This window comes from Plasmodium gonderi (genome assembly GCF_002157705.1).
Source record: "Plasmodium gonderi DNA, contig: Chr05, whole genome shotgun sequence".
In the NCBI taxonomy this organism is placed as follows: Eukaryota; Apicomplexa; class Aconoidasida; order Haemosporida; family Plasmodiidae; genus Plasmodium; species Plasmodium gonderi.
Genome location: NW_021628930.1, coordinates 403,944 through 424,726, shown reverse-complemented (window position 1 = coordinate 424,726; position 20,783 = coordinate 403,944). Strand labels below are relative to the sequence as shown.

General features: G+C 32.5%; 5 protein-coding genes across 5 annotated transcripts; 4 read left to right on the top strand and 1 right to left on the bottom strand.

Moving 5' to 3' along the window:
• Window positions 1-1,430: 1,430 nt before the first annotated feature.
• PGO_051110 (hypothetical protein, conserved) lies at window positions 1,431-3,105 on the top strand (the record flags this gene model as incomplete). Its single annotated transcript, XM_028686489.1, has 2 exons — window positions 1,431-2,725; window positions 2,910-3,105. The coding sequence occupies 2 exons, from the start codon at window positions 1,431-1,433 to the stop codon at window positions 3,103-3,105; spliced, it is 1,491 nt and encodes a 496-aa protein (XP_028542290.1).
• Window positions 3,106-5,233: 2,128 nt separating this feature from the next.
• Window positions 5,234-7,579, top strand: PGO_051100 (hypothetical protein, conserved; the record flags this gene model as incomplete). Its single annotated transcript, XM_028686488.1, has 1 exon — window positions 5,234-7,579. The coding sequence occupies one exon, from the start codon at window positions 5,234-5,236 to the stop codon at window positions 7,577-7,579; it is 2,346 nt and encodes a 781-aa protein (XP_028542289.1).
• A 2,126-nt stretch (window positions 7,580-9,705) lies between these two features.
• Window positions 9,706-11,406, top strand: PGO_051090 (hypothetical protein, conserved; the record flags this gene model as incomplete). The annotated part of the gene is made up of 3 exons (XM_028686487.1): window positions 9,706-10,177; window positions 10,357-10,771; window positions 10,926-11,406. 3 exons carry the CDS (start codon window positions 9,706-9,708, stop codon window positions 11,404-11,406), a joined length of 1,368 nt encoding a protein of 455 aa, XP_028542288.1.
• Window positions 11,407-14,285: 2,879 nt separating this feature from the next.
• PGO_051080 (2-oxoglutarate dehydrogenase E1 component, mitochondrial precursor) lies at window positions 14,286-17,667 on the top strand (the record flags this gene model as incomplete). The annotated part of the gene is made up of 2 exons (XM_028686486.1): window positions 14,286-14,440; window positions 14,679-17,667. The coding sequence occupies 2 exons, from the start codon at window positions 14,286-14,288 to the stop codon at window positions 17,665-17,667; spliced, it is 3,144 nt and encodes a 1,047-aa protein (XP_028542287.1).
• Window positions 17,668-18,206: 539 nt separating this feature from the next.
• Window positions 18,207-20,591, bottom strand: PGO_051070 (hypothetical protein, conserved; the record flags this gene model as incomplete). Its single annotated transcript, XM_028686485.1, has 1 exon — window positions 18,207-20,591. The coding sequence occupies one exon, from the start codon at window positions 20,589-20,591 to the stop codon at window positions 18,207-18,209; it is 2,385 nt and encodes a 794-aa protein (XP_028542286.1).
• Between the last annotated feature and the right edge of the window lie 192 nt (window positions 20,592-20,783).

Sequence of the window (20,783 nt, the reverse complement as noted above, 5' to 3'; positions counted from 1 at the left end):
ATGCTATTTTAATTGATGACAAAAAAAAAAAAAAAAAAAAAAATAATCACCCCATTTGGTGCACATATATGTAGTCCTCTATATATAATAATATACACAGTTGTAATTTCCTTTGAACAAAGTGCTAGACCTCACGACGCTGCGTTCTCAAACTTGGGAGAGAAATGTAAAGAAATATAATGCTTTTGTTTTTTTTTACTCTTTTAAATTTTTGCCAATAGCAACTGTAAATAGGGAGAATTATATATTTTTTTGGAAATGTGAATTTCCCCCGGTTTCCTATATATATTCACCGTTACGTATGCTCCTTGTGATGAAAAAACTCGATAGAAGTTATTTTCTATTTTTCTACTTTTCAACATTTTTGATAAGAAATTTTTTTTTTTCTTTTTTTTTTTTTTTTTTTTTTTTTCTATATCAAACGAAATGCTTCTCTCCCATGTGTTACAAACGATTTTTGGTGTACCTGTAAATAAGTTGATGGAGAAGATTGACTATGTGATAAGTTGCTATTTCTATCCTTTTTTTATTCATAATATAATTCCATTCATCGCAATTGTATAAGCAGTTTTGTTTTTTTCCTTTGGATAGCTGAGTTGAAAAGGCACTCCAATTAATTTGTAGGAACGTAACACATTTTTTATTGCTTTATGTTATTGCATTTTATTCAATTCAATCCTATTCAATTCTATTTTTGTATAGAGGGACATGGTAATGCTTGATTCGCTTAAATATATCTTCTTTAAATTGGAACCAAACGAAAATAAATATAGTCGCATGCGCAAGCCAAAGGGTGAAATTCTCTCACCTCTCAGCTTTTCCCATATGTTAAACATAAGAGGACGACAACTCTTATTCCATCTTTTGAGTCAAGACTATAATAGTGAGAACAAATGAAACATTTTTATCGCTTTCTCAAATCATTACGTGAAATATTCTAGAATGGAATACTATATAAAAAAGAAAGTAATATGAAGATGCATCTAAAATGGAAGGAATAAACCAATGTTTGTATATGTGTACATTAAAAATATTAAAAAAAAAATGAAAAAGTATACGCTTTCATCAAATGGACATATAGACACACACACAAGCTCACGAGGACGAAGACGTTTTTCTTTTTTTTTCTTTTTTTCTTCTATTTAAAGAGAAAAAAAATAAAATTAAAAAAAAAAACGACAACCTAGAACGAGCTACAACATTTTCTTAAATTAATTGCGGAAAAAAGTTAAAAAATTTTCTGAACTGTTCAGGCGATTTTAAGAAAAAAAAAAAAAAAAAAAAAAAGATGGCCATTTTAATTGGAAGAATATGTCAATATATATGTCCATATTAATTGATACCCCAATTTAGCACGTTTTTTTTTTTTGTAATAGACTAATCTGTATGATTAATCCTGTCATTCCATTCCTTTATCTTCTCCTATGCTTATGAACATGATTATTAGAAATATCAAATTATGCTCATTCAAGGTACGTCGATATGATGATTTCCAAGGAATAGTAAGAAGGTATAATTTTTCCCTCATAAAAAATGTAGATGAGTTGAAAAAAGCTATTTTTAATTATTTCCATTCATCGAACAACTTGGTTGAAAGGAGAAAGGAGCATGAAAAAAAAATAAAAAACATTTTTGAAGAATACCTGGGTGGGTATCCAAACGAAGATCAAATGATACATCTTTGCATGCCCTCCGGTGAAGAAAGCATATTAGACGAAAAATTGCGAGACATGAAACAACATGCACAGGATAGGCGAAAGAGTGATCACATGATTGGCCATGAGAATTGCAGTGCGAGTGGAGAAGGGAATAACGGCGCACATGTTGATAAGAACAAATTTGGAGTGATGAAAAAAAAGCAGGTGGAAGACTTTGCACAAAGAACTGAGCTTCTGAGAATTTTATGCACGTGTGGCATTCGAGTATCACCAAAAATTTTGCTATATTACACATCAGAAGCAGTAGTAAATCTTAGAACCCGCTTGGAAAAGCACATGAATGACATTATTAAATATGAGGAAGTAACAGAGTTAGAAAAATATGAACGTGTTAATAACTATTACTACGATAGGGAGAAGGTAAATGTTTCATTTATACACATGTACAAATCGTTAGCTAATACTCTATACAGTATCTGTGAAAACACAATTGAACCGAATGAATCATATGAATCTATGAAAGAAGAAATTGTGCTAAATTATCTGAATCTAGATGATATTGTGAGAAAAGCACCGGCTTTTCTAAATATTAGCATCCTCCTTTTTTTAGTCAATTCTTACATCTGGATGGGTAAAAATACAAAAATGAAAAACTTATGTATTGACATTATGAACCCATATATAAATTCTATATCGGATGATGAAATGAATATATCTACTGACGATAAACATTACTTAATTCTAGCGCTACGCCTCTATTTCACCAGCTTTTTATATAGTACTGATATATTAAACCAGTTAACCAGCTATAACAAGAGATTCATCTCATCAATTTTACTCGTACCTAACCATTTGGAGATGTCAAACACAGAACAAGATGAAAAATATTTGTACATAACACAGTTCCTTAACAGACATGACAGAAAGGTAGAGTTGAAAAAAGTATATATTTCTCCATTTTTTTATTCCCTGTCTTCTTTGAAAAACCGTGTAATCTACATTATGGAATCACACGACCATTACTACACCAATGAAAGGGACACTCTGCGAAGCTTCGTCCTTTGGAGGTAACACCAGAGCGTTGTGCATCTGTTTTGAGTCTCTATTGAGACAGTTTTGCGTCTCTTTTGAGCCCGCTTTGAATCTGCCTCCGTTCGCGCTTCTACCTGCACCGTCAGGTGAACCAGATCCCCAATTGATCCCAGAGTGAACAAATTCTTTATGACGAATCAATTTTGATCCCTATTTCAGACATTACATCTGTGCTAAGGAAGGTTTCAAGATGGTACGTCTATGTCAACGAGATGAGTATGTTGATTTGTTTACAGAAAAGAAGAGAGATCAAATTTTACATGACCAAGTGAATAAAGATGTTTATGTTTATGATTGTGATGAGATAATTCGGTCAAATGTTCAGAAACACGGAAAGGGTAAAAATTTAGATTAGCTAGAGGTGCAAGAAAAAAGCTAAGAATTTATTTATTTCATGTATATCCTACAAATTCGGACGTTTATGTATTTTGTGGATGGTTTGTCTCTTCAGCGATGCAGTAAATTGTGGAGAAATTGTGGGGAAATTGTGGGGAAATTGCAGAGCATTTGTCTGCTCCTTCCCTCCCTTTCGAACAAGTTGGCATATAATGCATCTCAAAATAATTACTTCTTTTGACAAAATGGAAATTAGTTTCCCCCACACACACTCACGCCCACACATCGCATCCACTTCATCTTCATTGTTCTCTGTCGAGTATGTAGCAATGGATGGGATGATGGTTGACGTGGATCCTAGTGTCAAATGTTCAATTTTGTAATATTTCGTTTTTTTTTTTTTTTTTTTTGCAAATACAATTTGAGTTATGTCAACACGCAGCATATGAGAAATAAACAGATGCACAATGTGGTATACATTATCTTACATTAATTTTTCTTAGTGATGGTGTTTCCCACTGTTCCATGTGCAATTGAATAAAGGAAAGTGAACCTGACATGGTGTATGCATGCCGTATGCCTTTAACAAAAAGGAGGAGGGCGAAAAAACTGTATGTACAAACAGAATTACAGAACATACCAGATCATGCACAATAGTCAAGCTGTATCCATCAATCTAGAAGATTTTTCAAACGTTTTTCAAACGTTTTTCACTCGTTTCATGTTAATAGCTTTGTTTTGTATCGTTCGAAATGATGACATCTTGGTTATGCATTCCTACTCTTCTGTCCGCGAGTGGTGGTGGTGGTGGTGGGCCGTTCTTGTGAAGTGGCCAAGGAAAAAGATAAAAAAAAAAAAAATGAACATATCTTACATAACTTGGCAGAAACAGAAATCCTCATTTTTTTTTTTTTTTTTTTTTTTTTTTTTGTTCTTGTTAGTGTAAATATAACGACATATCATGTTGTGATGTTTAAACAAAGCACTGGGAGGAGCAAACATATATATGTGCATGCACACATGTATACATAAATATGCATGGACCGATGACTAAGGGAGGAGACACTCCTTATCCTGGGCGGAGGGGTTGGGGGTGGAGGATCCCTCATCGCAAGAGGGAACTATGTATAAATGTGTTTTAAATCCACAGGTATGATATACATTAAGTATTGTACCAATAATATGTATATCAAAAAAAAAAAAAAAAAAAAAAAAAAAAAAAAAAAAAATGCATTCATTTTATTATATTTACCTCGTTTTACCAGTTACAACTTTTTAACATTCTGAGTAATGAAGAGAGAGAAATGCCACACGATATCACATCCGGAATTGAAGAATCATAACTGCAATCGTAGCTGCTATAATTGTTACTTCTATCGTGCATATATTTGTATTGCAATATATTCCGTTATTTTTCTTCCTTCTTTTTCTTATTATATATATATATATATTTTTTTTTTCCATATTGTTTTTTTTTTTTTTTTTTTTTTTTTTTTTTTTTTTTTTTTTTTTTTTTTTTTTTCTTTCCCATTTTATATCTTCTCCGTTTCCTGCTCTTTTTGCTTCTCCTTTTCTTCCCCCTTATTGTTTCTCCTTTTCCGTTTCTTCCTTTCTTTTAACGTAAATTTTAATTTCCATTTAAGAAGGCATTCCATGTTTATCTCAGTTTGAAGGCTTTCATTTTACCATTTTTTCAACGTATGTTAGAGAATTCACATTGTGCCTCTTTCTTCCCGGTTTTTGGTGTGCAAAAGCTTCGCGCATCTGTATGGGTCGCTTATATGTAATTGTGCATACAAGTATACATGTACATGTACATGTACATGTACATGTAATATGTTACTTTTTTTTTTTGTTTTTTTTCTGCATTGAATTGTGTTCACCCATCTATGTATGTGACAACTGTAAATCTTTACTTTAAACTTGGTGTATGAAACACATCTTGAGTTGGAGAAGAGATATATAACTTACACGGATGTAAAACACATATAATATGTTCCTACTGTCATCCACGTATGCATGAGTGCATAGTTACGTGTATGCTTTACTCCCTTATGAAGAATAAAACTTGTTTTCTGTAACCAGATTATCACCCCATTCCTGATTTTCCTGCTACAGAAAAAAAAGAGAAAAAAAAAAAAAAAACGATGAATTACAACAATAGCTATGTTGATAACAACATACATGACAGAAGAAAAGTGAACAATGCAAAAGGGAAGGAAAAAGAGTCTTGGAATAGTATGAATTATGTGAAGAATAATTCAATGAATGTAACAACGAGACCAAGTACAGAAAACATGATGGGGTATAGAGGATACACAGATGTATCGACAAACGAGAATGGCATGGAAAACACGGGTTCAGATAGAGCATTGGGAGTTGGCAGAAATATACATATAAATCCAATATATGATCAGGGGAATAATAATATACATGCAGAAAACACAAAGATGAGTGGCAGTATGAGTGGCAATCTGAAAAGCAGCAACAAGTTTGGTAATAACTTTATTAATCCAAATGATAGGAACAATGCCAATGTTCCAAGTGCAATATCTTCCAATTATGTCGGTGCACATCCGACTTGGAGTGGTAGGAGGGAAGGTGCTTTTATGAACACGGGGGAAGGAAATGCTCACTATGCCTTCAATGAAAGAAACTCCAATTATGTCATTGGTGGTTTTCATCATGGAGGTAAGGAGACCAAGTACAATAGTGGTGGCATCTCAAGTATGGATCCCACTTTCCACATCAATAACAACACATTGAGTCAAGAGAATCGACAAGATCTAGTTTATGCACAACATGGCATTACAAATAAAGAAATGAGCGTACTAGACAATCGTTTAAATTTTACGAATAATAATTTGTATAATCAGCACGATATGAACAACAGGATGGTTATTCCAAATCAGCCATTTAAATCTGAAAATAATGGAATGGTTAACAGTAGCAACAGTGCTAGCAGTAGAAATTTTATGCAGACACAGATATGGGGAAATATAGCAGAAGCGATTAGTGGGATCGATGGGTACAGTGCTACGGGTTCGACAGAAGTGGGGAAGGAAGGCAAGGAAACCAAAGAAGCAAACAAGGGAAAAGGAATAATACATAATATATTTGAAAGTCTCACAAGTAATGCAGAAACAAACGATGAAATAAATAAGTTGGTTAAACAAAGAGTTACTAATCTAGTGATGAACGAAATAGGAAAAAAGATAGAAACACATGATTCAAGTTTTATTGGAAATAAATTGCAATTACTTAGAGGATACTTCGATGTCACACATTCTTACGTAGTTAATAAAATTTTTTTTATCCTTTTCCCATATATGTACATACGTAAAGCTTTGTGTGAATCTAGAACATATTATGTGTATAGTCACTTGGAAAGAAAGATGAGTAGTGCAAATCATGGAGAGAATTGCATGTCTCCCTTTTCTCTTAACCATACGAGTAACATACAATCCTTCGCACATGGCCATCAAAATATGAATAACATGATGAAAGGAGTGCAACAAGCTCAACCTTTTATGCAAAATAAAAATTTATTTTTCGATTCGGCTCGTGGAGGAGCAGCAGGACCCGGTGGATTTCACACTGGAAATATGAGAACGGAAGGATTGAGTGGAAATATAGAAACGCACGGAGTGAGTGGAAATATGGGAACGCGCGGAGTGAGTGGAAATATGGAAACACATGGATTTAGTGGAAATATGGGAACGCACGGAGTGAGTGGAAATATGGGAACGAGCGATCAGAGTGGAACCATCGGAAGGAACAACTCTAATGATATTAATTATGTGAATTATAACAACAACATGGGAATATTCAAAGCAGATTTATACATACCACTTATGTCAAGTATTACGTATATTCTTCTATACACATTGACTATTACAGCACAGAAAAATAACTTTGTATTCAAGCCAGATAACCTTTTTAACATATCTTCGTATGTTTTTCTATTGTTATTTTTTGAAACAGTAATCATTAAATTTTGTTTTCTGTTAACATGTCGAGATATTAACCTTTCTTTTCTCCACATTTTATCGTTTATCTCATATAAGTTTGTAATTATGTGTGCCTTAATCATTACAAAATTTTTGTTTTATTTATTGTACCTTATGTACACATCTGTCTATGGAGATCCAGAGAATATCCTAGAAAAACAAGATTTAAATAAGAAAATTGTAATGAACAACAATTCACATAATATATTCAAAAGTATGAGTCCAACATTTTCCTCTAATTTTACCCCATACAATATCATTCTGTTTTTAAATGGTCGTACAATGTATAGGTTGACTCAGATGTACTTCTACCCAACAGTGAGTATTCAGATGATTCAGCTTTTCAAATCAATTCATTTGTATGTTCATGACAATTCCAGCTTGTCCAATCATTTAAACATTAAGCGAATTAATATTTTGATCCTTATTTTTTCCCTTTTACAAATTTTTTTGTGTTGGATTTTGACCCCCTATTTTGCCTGAACAAAAAAAACAATCGCTGTTGCAGGGAGAGAAGCTCACCAATTCCTCGGTGCATCCATGGCTTCTTTGAATTGCCCTACATATGTATGTATGTTTGTGTGTGTGTAAATATAAAAATGGATAATACAAATTAGTAATTAAACAACAAAAGAACTGTGGAACAGAATCCGGTCTTAAGTTCCACTCGATTGAAATGCAGCATTTTTTTTTTTTTTTTTTTTCGTGCCATATCAACCATTTGCAATCCCATTTCTCCAAACCCAGCTCTTATGAAGAAATGAAGGGGAGTACAGAAGATAACATGTAGTGACTCGCAATACTTATGCTGGTTGGGGAGAGAGGAATCATGGGTGATTGCCATCACCAAGCAAATTTGCGTGTAGGGAGTATCGAGCCTTTGGAAAAAACGTCTCCACATTTATGTTTAAGCGTTTTATACATATATGAACAGACCACATATACATGTATGCTGATTTTATTTTCTATGTTTTACATATAGTTCGTTTTTTCTGCATACATTATATTAAGAGATCTGCTTTTTTCCTTTTTTTCGCCACTTGGATTTTTACCCACAGTATCTGTCTGGAGCCTTATTCATCTTGACCGTACTTTTCTTATCTTGTCCCATATACCCCTTTTTTATTTTTATAAAACAGAAAAGTTTTATTCAATTTTTTTTTTTATTTATTAGTACCTTTTTTTATGTGTACCATTTTGATCTTTTTTTTTTTTTTTTTTTTTTTTTAATTCATATTTTTTAAAACAATAACTTTTTTGTTTATACCAAAATTTATTTGTAAAAAATATTTGCACCTTGAAAGTTTGGTACACTCATTGGATTAGATATGCTTCTTCATTCTTTCATTCATCAAGGCAGTATGAGGGGGGAGAAATATGAAACCAAAATTTTTTTACACTTTAGGTTTTTGCCTGAACAAGGTCAGGTAAAATTGGGAATGAACTCTCGCATTATTTGTGTGCAGAGACGTTGTATCGAATACTTTAAAATTTAAACTTAGCACAATGGTTTGTGTTGAAATTTGTCATGTTCCTAGGCAATTCGTCGGGGAATGCAGAACAAATTTCACACGTGTGCGGATATGAAGCATATTCGCAAGTGTACCAATGAGTGTTATTTTATGCGAGTATCCATATTCAAGCAACTGTATGCGAGTATCCATATTCAAGCAACTGTATGCGTGTGTTTATCTACGTAAGTTAATTTTTTTTAAATACGCAAATGGGGGAGAGAAATTTCACGACGACATTCAACTGAGTCCGTTTTTTCGAACCAATGAGTCACCTCTCTCATCATATCCCTTCTTAGGAGAAGCACAAATGAAGAAATGCGTGTCGTGGGAATTTTCCATTTAAGAGTGGCAGTGTGTGTGTCTTATTTTGCACACTGGGTGTGGGGGATAGCGCTTTCGTTTTTTTTTATTTTTTTATTTATTCATTAATTTATTTATTTTATTTATTTATTTATTTATTTTTTTTATTTATTCATTTATTTATTTTTTTTATTTATTCATTTATTTATTTTTTTTATTTATTCATTTATTTATTTTTTTTATTTTTTTTTTTTTTGGTGCACCTTAACATTGCACTTGTGCATTTAGCCCCCTTCCTCTCCCTAATTAATGACTTATGCTAAGGTGCTTTTTTTTTTTTTTTTTTTTTTTTTTTTTTTTTTTTTTTATTTTCCACTTTTACAAAAACGTTTTTTCCCCATATTTTTCGCTAACGGCAAGTGCACTTATTTGCTGATTCATTTATACGTGTATTCATTTATTTGCTTATTCATCTGTTCGCAGATTCATTTGTTTATTCACTTTTGTGTTTTCTCTCCATTCTGTTTTAATTAAAAATGCACAAAAAGGGTGATAATGCATTATTACAGTTTATCTCGCCACTTTCTTCTCCTCTCCTCTCTTCTGTTTTTTTTTTTTTTTTTTTTTTTTTTCCCTCCCCTCATTTACGGAGTTTTGAATTATTAATCAGACGAGAAGACGTGCAGGATCAATGACTTGGAGGGATTGTCACTAGGGAGGCAAATGAAAAGTAGTAGGGTTTTTTTGTTAACGGGTAGCTATGAGTAAAATATTTATATAGACTTATTCTCGAAGATGAGAATCATTTCGATAATTTTATCCTTGTTGCTTTTATTCTTTATAAACTTATTTTTTGTAAAGTCGAGATACAAAAATGATGAAAGTTATAACATTCCGCTGAATGTGTTATTCAGTAAGGGAAAACACATACGAAAGAGATTATGTAATGAATGTTTTTACAAAAATGAAATAAATTTGATATACAATAGTTGTAGGGCTTTGGAAAATGTCAATTATCATAACATTAACAAAAATAAAATTTTTTATTTTATAAAAGAGTCTCCTAAAATGTTCAAGAGATATATTAACTTAAAATCAACGTATAAAATTTCTCAAGTTTTATCAGTACATTTTTTAAAAAATTTCTTTTCCCAAAAAGCATCTTCACTCTTTAATGGAGTATATTTCTTAGAAGGCACATATTTGAAGGATAATATTTTACGTGGTTTAGTTGGATTTTTCGGAACGCTCGTTCTTCGCTTTTTAGGTAAAATGTTTTTTTTCCCTTACACCCTCTCTATATCTCTATCTCAGCCTCAGCCTCAGCCTCAGCCTCAGTCTCATTCTCAGTCTCTGTGCTTGTATTAATTCCTCGTAAAAAATACAATTATTATACACATTGCAATGTTCATTTTTTTTTTTTTTCCCCCATTATGTGCTCCATAGTTGTATACATAATTCAGTTGATCTCATCCTTCCTTATGTTCCATTATGTGAATATTGTTTCTCAAAAGACACAAGCATATATTGTAGAAGTAAGTGGATCTAACTACGTGTCTAGAGTGATTGGGTTCTTTCAGTTGAATTTTATTAATTATTATATAAATGTCTTCAGTGAGGTCGTTCAGGCAATTCTCATAAAAATATTGTTTAATCAGTATGAAGGGCATCTAGTAAAGACAATTATTTACAATAGTTCAGATTATTACATAAATACAAAGTTGAAAAACAAATATGAAATTCTATATCAGTGTACTAAGAAGTTTGTCTTGACACGAATTAACAAGTTAAGTATGTTCACGTTCAATTACCTCCGCTACTTTGCCCTCACCAACTTATTCTTCAAGCTTTGGGGAGGCACGTAAGTTTGCATCTGTGTCTGTCTGTCCGTACGTATGTTTGCTTGCTTGTCTGTCCGTACGTATGTATGTATGTATGTTTGCTTGCTTGCTTGTTTGTCTTCCTGCTTGCATTGTCGAACCCATATCAAAACCCCAATCTCTGCAACCGTGCAGGTATAACAAGTTCTCCCCCAGTGACGTGAAAATGCCTGGAGTGTACTCGAACCCTAAGAAGAGCCTGAACAAAGACATGAAATATGCGACAAAAAAAGAAATAGAAGTTTTACGAGAAATATGTAAAGAGACAGGTTGTCACACATGTGGTGTTACGTGTCATGAACGATTCATAGGAGATCATCAGCCACCTGTGCAAGTGATAAAAGACATGATTGAGTACTACAAGAAGAGAAAATTTCTGAGAACAATATTGAAAATTTTTAAATTGTACGATACAAAACAGCGTTTATATCCACAGTGTGTTAGATGTTCACAGTTACAAGCTGCTTCTGTTAGATGTAAGAAATTAAGACTGATTCCACATTATAATACTATTAGGGCTTTTCATTTTTCTTCCATTTTTCATTTGGCACTCAAGATGCTTTTACTAACGCAATGGCATAAAATTGTCTTCTGGGATGGTGATAATGTGTGGTAAATAAAATATATATATATATATATATATATATGGCCATATGAATTTTTTTTTTTTTTTTTTTTTTTTTTGTAAAACCAAATTTTGGAGGACCTTTTGGTTAACGAAGTTTTTTAACTTAAGTCTTTCATATGAAACTAAATTATCTGTAGTACAAACTGAATCGTTGTTATTATATAAACGAAAGAAAAAAATAGTTGAACAGAGTTCTTCTTCCTCTATAGTGGATCCTCGCGAGTACATTTTGGCATTTCTCATGTGAGGTACGCGCGGGCTGAATAGTTCTCCTTTTTTTTTTTTTTTTTTTTTTTTTATTATAACATTTTACTGTACCTCGCGACCGTTCTATACTTCTCTACTGATAACAGCATCCATAGCTTTATTAATACATTTTAAATTTCTCAATTTGTCTTCTCCATCTTTGAAACAATTTGACACGAGTTTACGTGTATAACAGCACACGTGATTCTACACCATGCACTGTGGCATTTAAACTTTATACACAAATGCTTGCCAGAGCTTCATTCAAATATATCCCAAGCTTTTTTTTTTTTTTGGCAATTTGGCCAATTTGGAAACCGAGATATGTGATTGTGTAGCACATTAGGTTCTTTAGTTATTCCAGTTTAGCTATTTTTATGCACTCATATGTATGTGTATATCTATATATATATAGGTTTTTTTTTTTTTTTCGTTCTTTTCTTCCCCTTTACATTATTCATCTCGTGCGGATGCTCCTCCTTAGATGCATGTCTTTATTTAACCGCACCACGTGAGCAGCAAGTTGCATTTCTGCAAACATTGCCATTATAGAATACGCATCTTTCCTACTTGTATGATCGATTAAACGTATGTACATTGATCCATGGCCAAAAAAAGAAGAAAATCCCATACAAATGTTTTTATCATAGAATGATTGATAAAGGTTCATGTGAAAAATACTTTAGTATAACACCACAGTGGAAACATACACTTCTCACAAGTGTATGTAACGATTTCTTCGAATAACATATAGTGAGGTATACAAGTTCATGAACTTGCAAACATGGCACCTCAAAAGTCGTTGTTCATTCTTTTTTTTATGAAACATTTGTATATTACGATTGGATGAGCATTCCACACACGGGTTCTCATTCATGAAAAAACGGATGAGTCCGAAGTGTTCTACCCATTTCATCCTCCTCCTCCTCATCATCATAATGTGTGCGAAGAAGTGAAAATTGTTACGAGGGACTTCCTAACAGCACAGAGACGGATATAATTTTTTTTTTTTTTTCTTTTTTAAAACACAACCAAAAGGAAAATAAATATAATAAAATTTGCACCTTGGAGAGTGTGTGTGTGTGTGGGTGGGTGGGGGCTTTCCCATTTGGTCTCTCTTAAACTCGTGGAGAAAAAATTTGAACAAGGTGATTTTTTTTTTTTTTTTTTTGCAAAAATTTGCTGGTTCAGTTGTTCCTATATGGGTAATTTCATTTGTCTCACGTATGTATGTATGCGTGTAAGTAATCGTGTGTGCATGTAAGCATGTGCATGCATATTTTAGTCGCTCTTCCAATTGCTGTGCTTGTGCTAGTTTTCATTTTCAGAGACGATGATCGGATGCACCCTTGGCTCTACCTCCGCTTAGACAAAGGTGTGCGAAGAAAATTTCATACACGAATTCCAGAAGTGGCCTCTTTATACACATTTTTTACAAACACTTGCGTTTTCTTCTTTTTTCTTCATTTTGTTTAACCTTGTATTTTTCAGTGCATTCCCCACCCCTTAAAAGCATAGCCACTCGATTTCTCTCAGAGGTGGCATAAAACAAGTTTGTGGTTTCAAGCAACCGTGAGAAGTAGGACGAGATAAATAAAAGTGACGTTTCTGTTCGTTCACTCCTATGAAATGTTGTTTAAGGAAAATGCGTTTCCCAGTGAGGTGCAAAATGGAGAAAAATAAAAAAATAAAAGTATTAACAAGTAAAAGAATAAAGAAATAAAAGAATAAAGAAATAAAAGAATAAAGAATAGAGAAATAAAAGAATAAAGAATAGAGAAATAAAAGAATAAAGAAATAAAAGAATAAAGAAATAAAAGAATAAAGAAATAAAAGAATAAAGAAATAAAGAATAAAGAAATAAAAGAATTAACAAAAAAAAAAGGCGAAAGCGCGTGTTTTTTGCGCGCTCTTGATATTTCTGCTCTTGTTTTATTTCATACCATAAACTCTCATATTCACACATTTCTGTATGTACACATGCATGTATGTAAATAAAACTTGTGGAGATGTGGTTCCCAGGAATTTTTGTGACTCGTCCTTTTCCTGGTCGTGATTTCATTTAATTTACTTCACTTTTTTTGGCATATTTTTTTGGCATATTTTTTTGGAACATTTTTTTGGAACATTTTTTTGGCACATTTTTTTGGAACATTTTTTTGGAATATTTTTTTGGCACATTTTTTTGGAACATTTTTTTGGAATATTTTTTTGGAATATTTTTTTGGAATATTTTTTTGGAATATTTTTTTGGAATATTTTTTTGGAATATTTTTTTGGAATATTTTTATCGCTGTGCCACATGAAACAACAAAGTAACCCAAAGATGCTAAGATTTCATAACACGACAGAATATAAGCTGCTTGTGCAGAAATGAGTTGAAATAGAGCAGTTCCGTTTTGATATCTCGCTCTTTCCTCTCTTGAGTTCGAGGAACACACACACGCTGGGGGTAGCAGAACTTGAATTTACGTATCAGTGGTGACTCTCCCGTGGATTTTATTTTTGTTTGCAGAGATGCACACCTGAGTGTGTGCACAATAAAATTAAAACAGTTCTAAGCGTTATCATAAATATATATGCAAGCGGTGCAATTTCCACCCATTCAGAACCACGTAATTATGAGGAAAATATTGAACTCAAACAAATTATTGAAGGAAAATGGAAATCTTATAAAGAGAAGGATACACACAGGCTGGTCACCCAATAATGATAATTTCAATCCAAGTATGGCATCATATATAGAAGGAGTATACAGAATATGGAGACAAGATAGGTTAAAAAAAAAAAAAAAAAAAAACTTCTCCGTTAGAAAAATGCAATTGTAGAGGCTGTAAAAGACGCAATTGTGTGAGTGTGTTTATATATGTATATATATATATATATATATATATATATATATATATATATATATATATATATATATATATATATGATGATACTGTAGCGATAAAATATTCGTTCTTTTCATGTGGATTTATTTTTTCTTTTTCCTTTTTTTTGCACCTCTCCAGGAATTCTCTCCATAAATCATGGGACGTGTACTTCGAAGAAATGTCAGACAACGGAGGGTTGTACATGAAAAGGTCAGCAGAAATTATGCACATGATGAAAGAAGGAAAGGCTGAGAGAAAGAGTAGAATGGAAGGAACGCATGCCATGGAGAAAAAGCACAATGGTAAAGACTTACGAATTACATATGTTAATAAAGAAATGTTAGATAAGGGAAGAGGAGGAAATATTTACGACATTGCACGTATAGTTCAACTTATTCGATGGTATCAAAAGAAAGGGCATCTTTATGCAAAGATAAATCCACTACCTTTGCCAAATATGGCACCTTACAGTAGTGTAGTGAACGAAAATGATAAGAAGAAAATGTATTATACAGATTTTGGGTTCACAGAAGATGACTTAGATGCAGAATTTTCTTTGGATTTACCTTCAATAACTGGTTTTTGTAGAAATGGAGAGAAAAAAAAAAGTACACTGAGAAGTTTAATTGATAGATTAGAAGAGACATACTGTGGAACTATTGGATTTGAATATATGCATATAACAGACGAGAATGTTGTTAATTATATAGTGAAGAGAATAGAACAGGATCGAAAATTTCAATATGACAATCGAATGAAGAGAAAGATATTAGAAAACACTGCTAGAGCTTTCATATTTGAAAATTACATGGCAGCAAAATTTGCAACCACGAAAAGATTTGGAATTGATGGATGTGAAACACTTATCACAGGAATGAAAGCACTAATTGCACGTGCAGCAATGTTACATATTGATAGTGTTCTGATGAGTATGTCTCATAGAGGGAGGTTAAATGTTCTTTTTAATGTTTTACATAAGCCATTAGAAAACATGATGTCAGAATTTAGAGGGAAAACTGGATTTACTGATAATGTTTGGGGTAATACAGGAGATGTAAAATATCACTTAGGTGTTGAGATTGATCATTTTGATAAAGAATCGAATAGATATATTCACATGGGAATTGTAGACAATTCTTCACATTTAGAATCTGTAGATCCTATATTGATGGGTCAAGCTAGAGCACAACAATATTATTGTAACGATATAGAAAAGAAAAAAGTCCTTCCTATTACAATACATGGAGATGCATCTATAGCTGGACAAGGAATTGCTTATGAAACTTTTCAAATGTCTAAATTGCCAAGTTATAATGTTGGTGGAACTATACACATTGTTGTGAATAATCAAATTGGATTCACAACATACCCAGTAGATGCAAGATCTGGAAAATATTGCACTGACATAGCCAAATGTATTGACATTCCAATCATTCATGTGAATGCAGATGATCCAGAAGCAGTAACCTATGTATTCGAATTGACATTAGATATAAGAAATAAATTTCACATAGACACAATTATTGATATTGTTGGTTATAGACGTTATGGGCATAATGAGTTAGATATGCCAAAATTTACGAACCCACTTTTGTATGATATAATAGCTAGACATGAATCCGTTTTGGATCTATACAGTAAAAAGCTAATCAATGAAAAGGTAATTACACTTGATGAATTTGAAAAAAACAAAACAAGTATTTATAATTTATACGAAGAAGTATATGAAAAATCGAAATCATTTATTCCTTCTCCTAAAGATAAATATCTACCACAATGGGAACATATGGTTACTCCTCAAAAATTTTCTCCATCTAGAAAAACAGGTGTTGAAAAAAAAGTTCTACTTGATTTGGGAAAGCAAATATTCACATTAAGAGATAATTTCCATGCACATCCGATTATAACAAAATTGTTTAAAAGTCGTTTAGACAGTTTAGATACAGGGAAGAACATAGATTTTGGAACAGCTGAATTGTTAGCATATGCAACTCTCTTATCTGATGGATTCCATGCAAGATTAAGTGGGCAAGATTCACAGAGAGGTACATTTTCTCATAGACATGCAGTTCTTCATGATCAAGTTACTTACGAGTCGTACAACATTTTCGATTCTTTAAAAACACCTCATAGTATAGAAGTAAATAATTCACTTCTATCTGAATATGCAGCATTAGGGTTCGAAATTGGATACAGTTATGAACATCCAGATGCACTAGTTGTATGGGAAGCTCAATTTGGAGATTTTGCAAATGGTGCACAAGTTATGATAGATAATTACATAGCTTCTGGAGAAACAAAATGGAACAAGCAATCAGGAATTGTTATGTTTCTACCTCATGGTTATGATGGTCAAGGGCCAGAACATTCCTCTGCTCGTATTGAACGGTTTTTACAACTTTGTGATGATAGAGAAGATATAGCAACATATTCAGTGGAAAAAGATAAAACGATTATTCAACAACATAATATGCAAGTTATTAATTGTACTAAACCATCGAATCTTTTTCATGCACTTAGACGACAGATGCATCGATCATTTAGAAAACCTTTAATTGCTATTACTCCAAAAAAAATGTTAAAAATGAGAATGGCTTTTGATGTTATTGAAAATTTTCTTACATCTACCGAATTTAGGCCATATTTGCCTGAACAGCAAGGTCATAAATTAAATCCAAAGGAAGAAATTAAAAGAATTATCTTATGTTCTGGGCAAGTCTACTATGATTTATTAAATTATAGAGACACTAATAAGATCAAAAATGTTGCTATTTCTACCATAGAACAGTTATCACCTTTCCCTTTTAAGCAATTTATGAATGATTTACAAACTTATCCAAATTTGAGGGATGTTATTTGGGTTCAAGAAGAACATATGAACATGGGTCCTTGGTTTTACGTATCTCGTCGAATAGAAGCTGCCATCAAACAGTTAAAAACAGACAACACAAAATGGAATATTGAGATACCTCAGGTTAACTACTCCGGAAGGGATGTGTACGCTGCACAATCTGCTGGTGATCTAAATTTGCATCTCTATCAGCTAGACGAGTTCTTGCTTGATGCCTTTGATTTGTCCAAAAGTCACAACATGCATGCGCATAAGTATACTTCTCTCCTTCCTTAGGGAGAGTAACAGCTATCCAGGACGAGGAGCTCTGTCCCTGTGCGATTATCACACCCCAAGGAGATAGAAAATGCCCCTCAATAGTTATATTAAGCATGACAAAGTGCATGCCCATGTGAAAAGAAAGACATATAACATTTTTTGCAAGTGTCTCTATAATTGTGGATTGGAGGAGAGGAGGGGGCTACATATATTCTCTCATTTATATAGATCATATATCTTGCACTTTTACGTATATTTTTTTTTTTTTTTTTCAAAAACTTTCAACACATGTAAGGGAAAATAAATTAAGAAAAATACACCATAACTGCAAAGTGGATGAGTTTGTACTTTCACATATTTACCTTCGTCCAATTTGAAAATGCTAAAAAAAAAGAATGAAAAATATATGAACGTTACAAATTGGTTATTCGTATGGCTAGAAAAATTTCCTTCTTCCCCTTCGTCTGCTTCTTCCCCTTCGTCTGCTTCTTCCCCTTTGGGAAGCTTCCAAACTGGTAGGGTCAGAGATTCTTGACGAGAGACCATCCCAACCAGACTCAAGCGACATCCGATGTCTTGGTGATTATGCCCTTTTTCAAAAAAAACTTCAACATAAACTTGGAATAAATATCTAATGGTATTCCTCTACCATGGGTATGTTCACGGCGTGGTGAATTCTGATGAGTGCAACATAGAAACACAAGTTTGAATGATTCAGAAAAACTTTTAATTCGGTCGTTATGGATGGCCTTTAACCTGTCTGCATAGGAATTGTACCCCCACTCGCAAAAATAGAGTCTAACCTTTTTGTTAAATCTAGTATCATTGTTTAATGCATTGAGGTCTTCATATTTCTGATCTATTATATGAATTTGGACATCATCTTTTTGATGGTACTGACTAATAATGAAATTAATCATGTCACATTTTTCCTTAAGTATGTTCATGTAATAACTATGCGTAACAAAGTTGTAATCATTTTTTTTTGTTTTCTCTCTATATTTTAAGTAATTCAGATCGATGTTGTACTCGTCGTGTAGATAATCATCTGGGAGGAGCTGTTGTTCCTCCTCTGATTGGGATGTTCTGCTTAGATCATCTTCACGTCCAGTTCGAGAGAAGTAAGGTGACTTGAAAAGCCTCTTCAAATTAGACACAATTGTGTTAGACTTCTTCTCATAAGTAGGGTTATCCCGATTTTGTAAGAAATCTTTTCCAAATATTCTCAATAATTGCTGATCTTCTTTTCGAACAAATTCCACCCCATACAATTTCAATGTGTAATCGATAAAATCTGTATTTTCAACAGTAGAAATGATATATATTGGTTTTTTAAAAACATTTATGTTGTGGTTAATCAAATCAACTGCACAGAAATTAAAAGTTTCATGATTTTTTCTTTCTTGTTCATTTAATTCTTTAAAAGCATATCTATATTTCATAAGATTCACATATGCATTGTTTTCATTTTCCATCAATAATTTTCTTATTTTTTCAAATTCTGATTGAATATCCTTTGGATTTACTCTATACCTTTCATACAATTTCAGATTCATTTTTTTTTTGTAAAAATCCTCAAAATCATTTTGAAAACTTGGAAAAATGTTTGGAAAATTTTCTATTCTTTTATATTTCATAATAATTGATGGGTTGAAGGTTCCCTCCGTTAGTTCCTTAACAAGTTCGTAAATGTTTAAATGTGTCTCATTGTCTGGCTCTTTTCCCTCCTCCTGGAGATGTGCTGTGCCATGAGTTTTTTTCCAGAGCTCTTCTTTGGGTCCCTCGTCGTCCTTACCATTTCGTCCACTTCCATATTGTTCATTTTTTTCTCTACTATTTCTCATCTGAGTAACACTGTTACTAATACTTTGGAGCTTTGCTTGCATAATATTCTTATTTTTACAAATTCGAATCATCTGATTAATGTCGTAGTTATATTTGGTGCATATAGCGTCTATTTCATCATAGATGTATTTAATTGAAATTACTAAATCTTCGTTATTCTTTAAGTATTTATATATGTGCAATAATCTCGCATACAAAAATTTTGGGATCAACTTTAGCAAGATGAATGGATCTTCATTATGTTCATGTGGTTTGTTCCTTTCTCCATCCAGAAGTAGATATTTTCTAGATTTTAAAAAATCATATAAAGGTAATCCCTCTATTGGTTTATTGTTAAAGAGAAAATTTATATAATTCTCTGAATTGGCAAATTTTTGCTTACTTATGTTCACTTGAAAAATACGTAGAAATGTTAAAAATGCTACAACTATTTTTTCTTGCTTGTTCATATTTATAACTCCATCGAAATTAAAAATGAACATGTCATCAGGAAAATAATTCAGTATATATGGCAATTCATATTTGGTGTCTTTATATATTAGAGGATTCTCTAAATAGCTATTTTTCCTTATTTTTTTAAGTTTTATATAATCATTTTTCTTTTCAATTTGTACATCTGCTAACTCTGGATTGAATGATGGAACCTTTTTTAAATCTTTAATTTCGATATCTTTCAAAAAACTGTATATGCACATTCCTTCATCATATGCTGAGCTTGTATCGTTTTTACTACGAAAAATATTTATGTTCATATTTGAGTTTATTTTCACATTTTCTCCTTCGAATTTATGTATATTTAAATTGTCATCTCCTTGAGTTATCTTTCCCGTCTTGACATTCCCCTCTGATTCATACTTTTCTTTTGATTCAGCAAAAATTTCATTCTCTTTCAAGCATAGCAGGTTGTACCTCCTCAAGTTTCTTCTTCTCTTTCGTTGCTGCAATGTGCCTGTACCGTTCAGGTAAAAAACTACTAGTCTATTTTTCAAATGTGATTCGCATATATGTATGAGACCAATTATTAGGAGGAATACTAGTGAGGGAGAAACACTAGTGGAAGAACCACTAGTGGGGAGAAGAGTTTGGAAACACAGCATTTGTATTCATTGAAAAATTTGTCATGCGGTCTGCTGAACCTTTGCTTCTTCGTTTGATTGTTGATTTATTTGTTTCTTTTCTTTTTTTCTTCTTTCTTTATGTTCTCTTAACGTGGAAAGGCATCTCATTTTTAATCACGAATTCTTGGAAAATCGGCTTTCCTGCATAAGCCTATACACAACCTCTTGCGT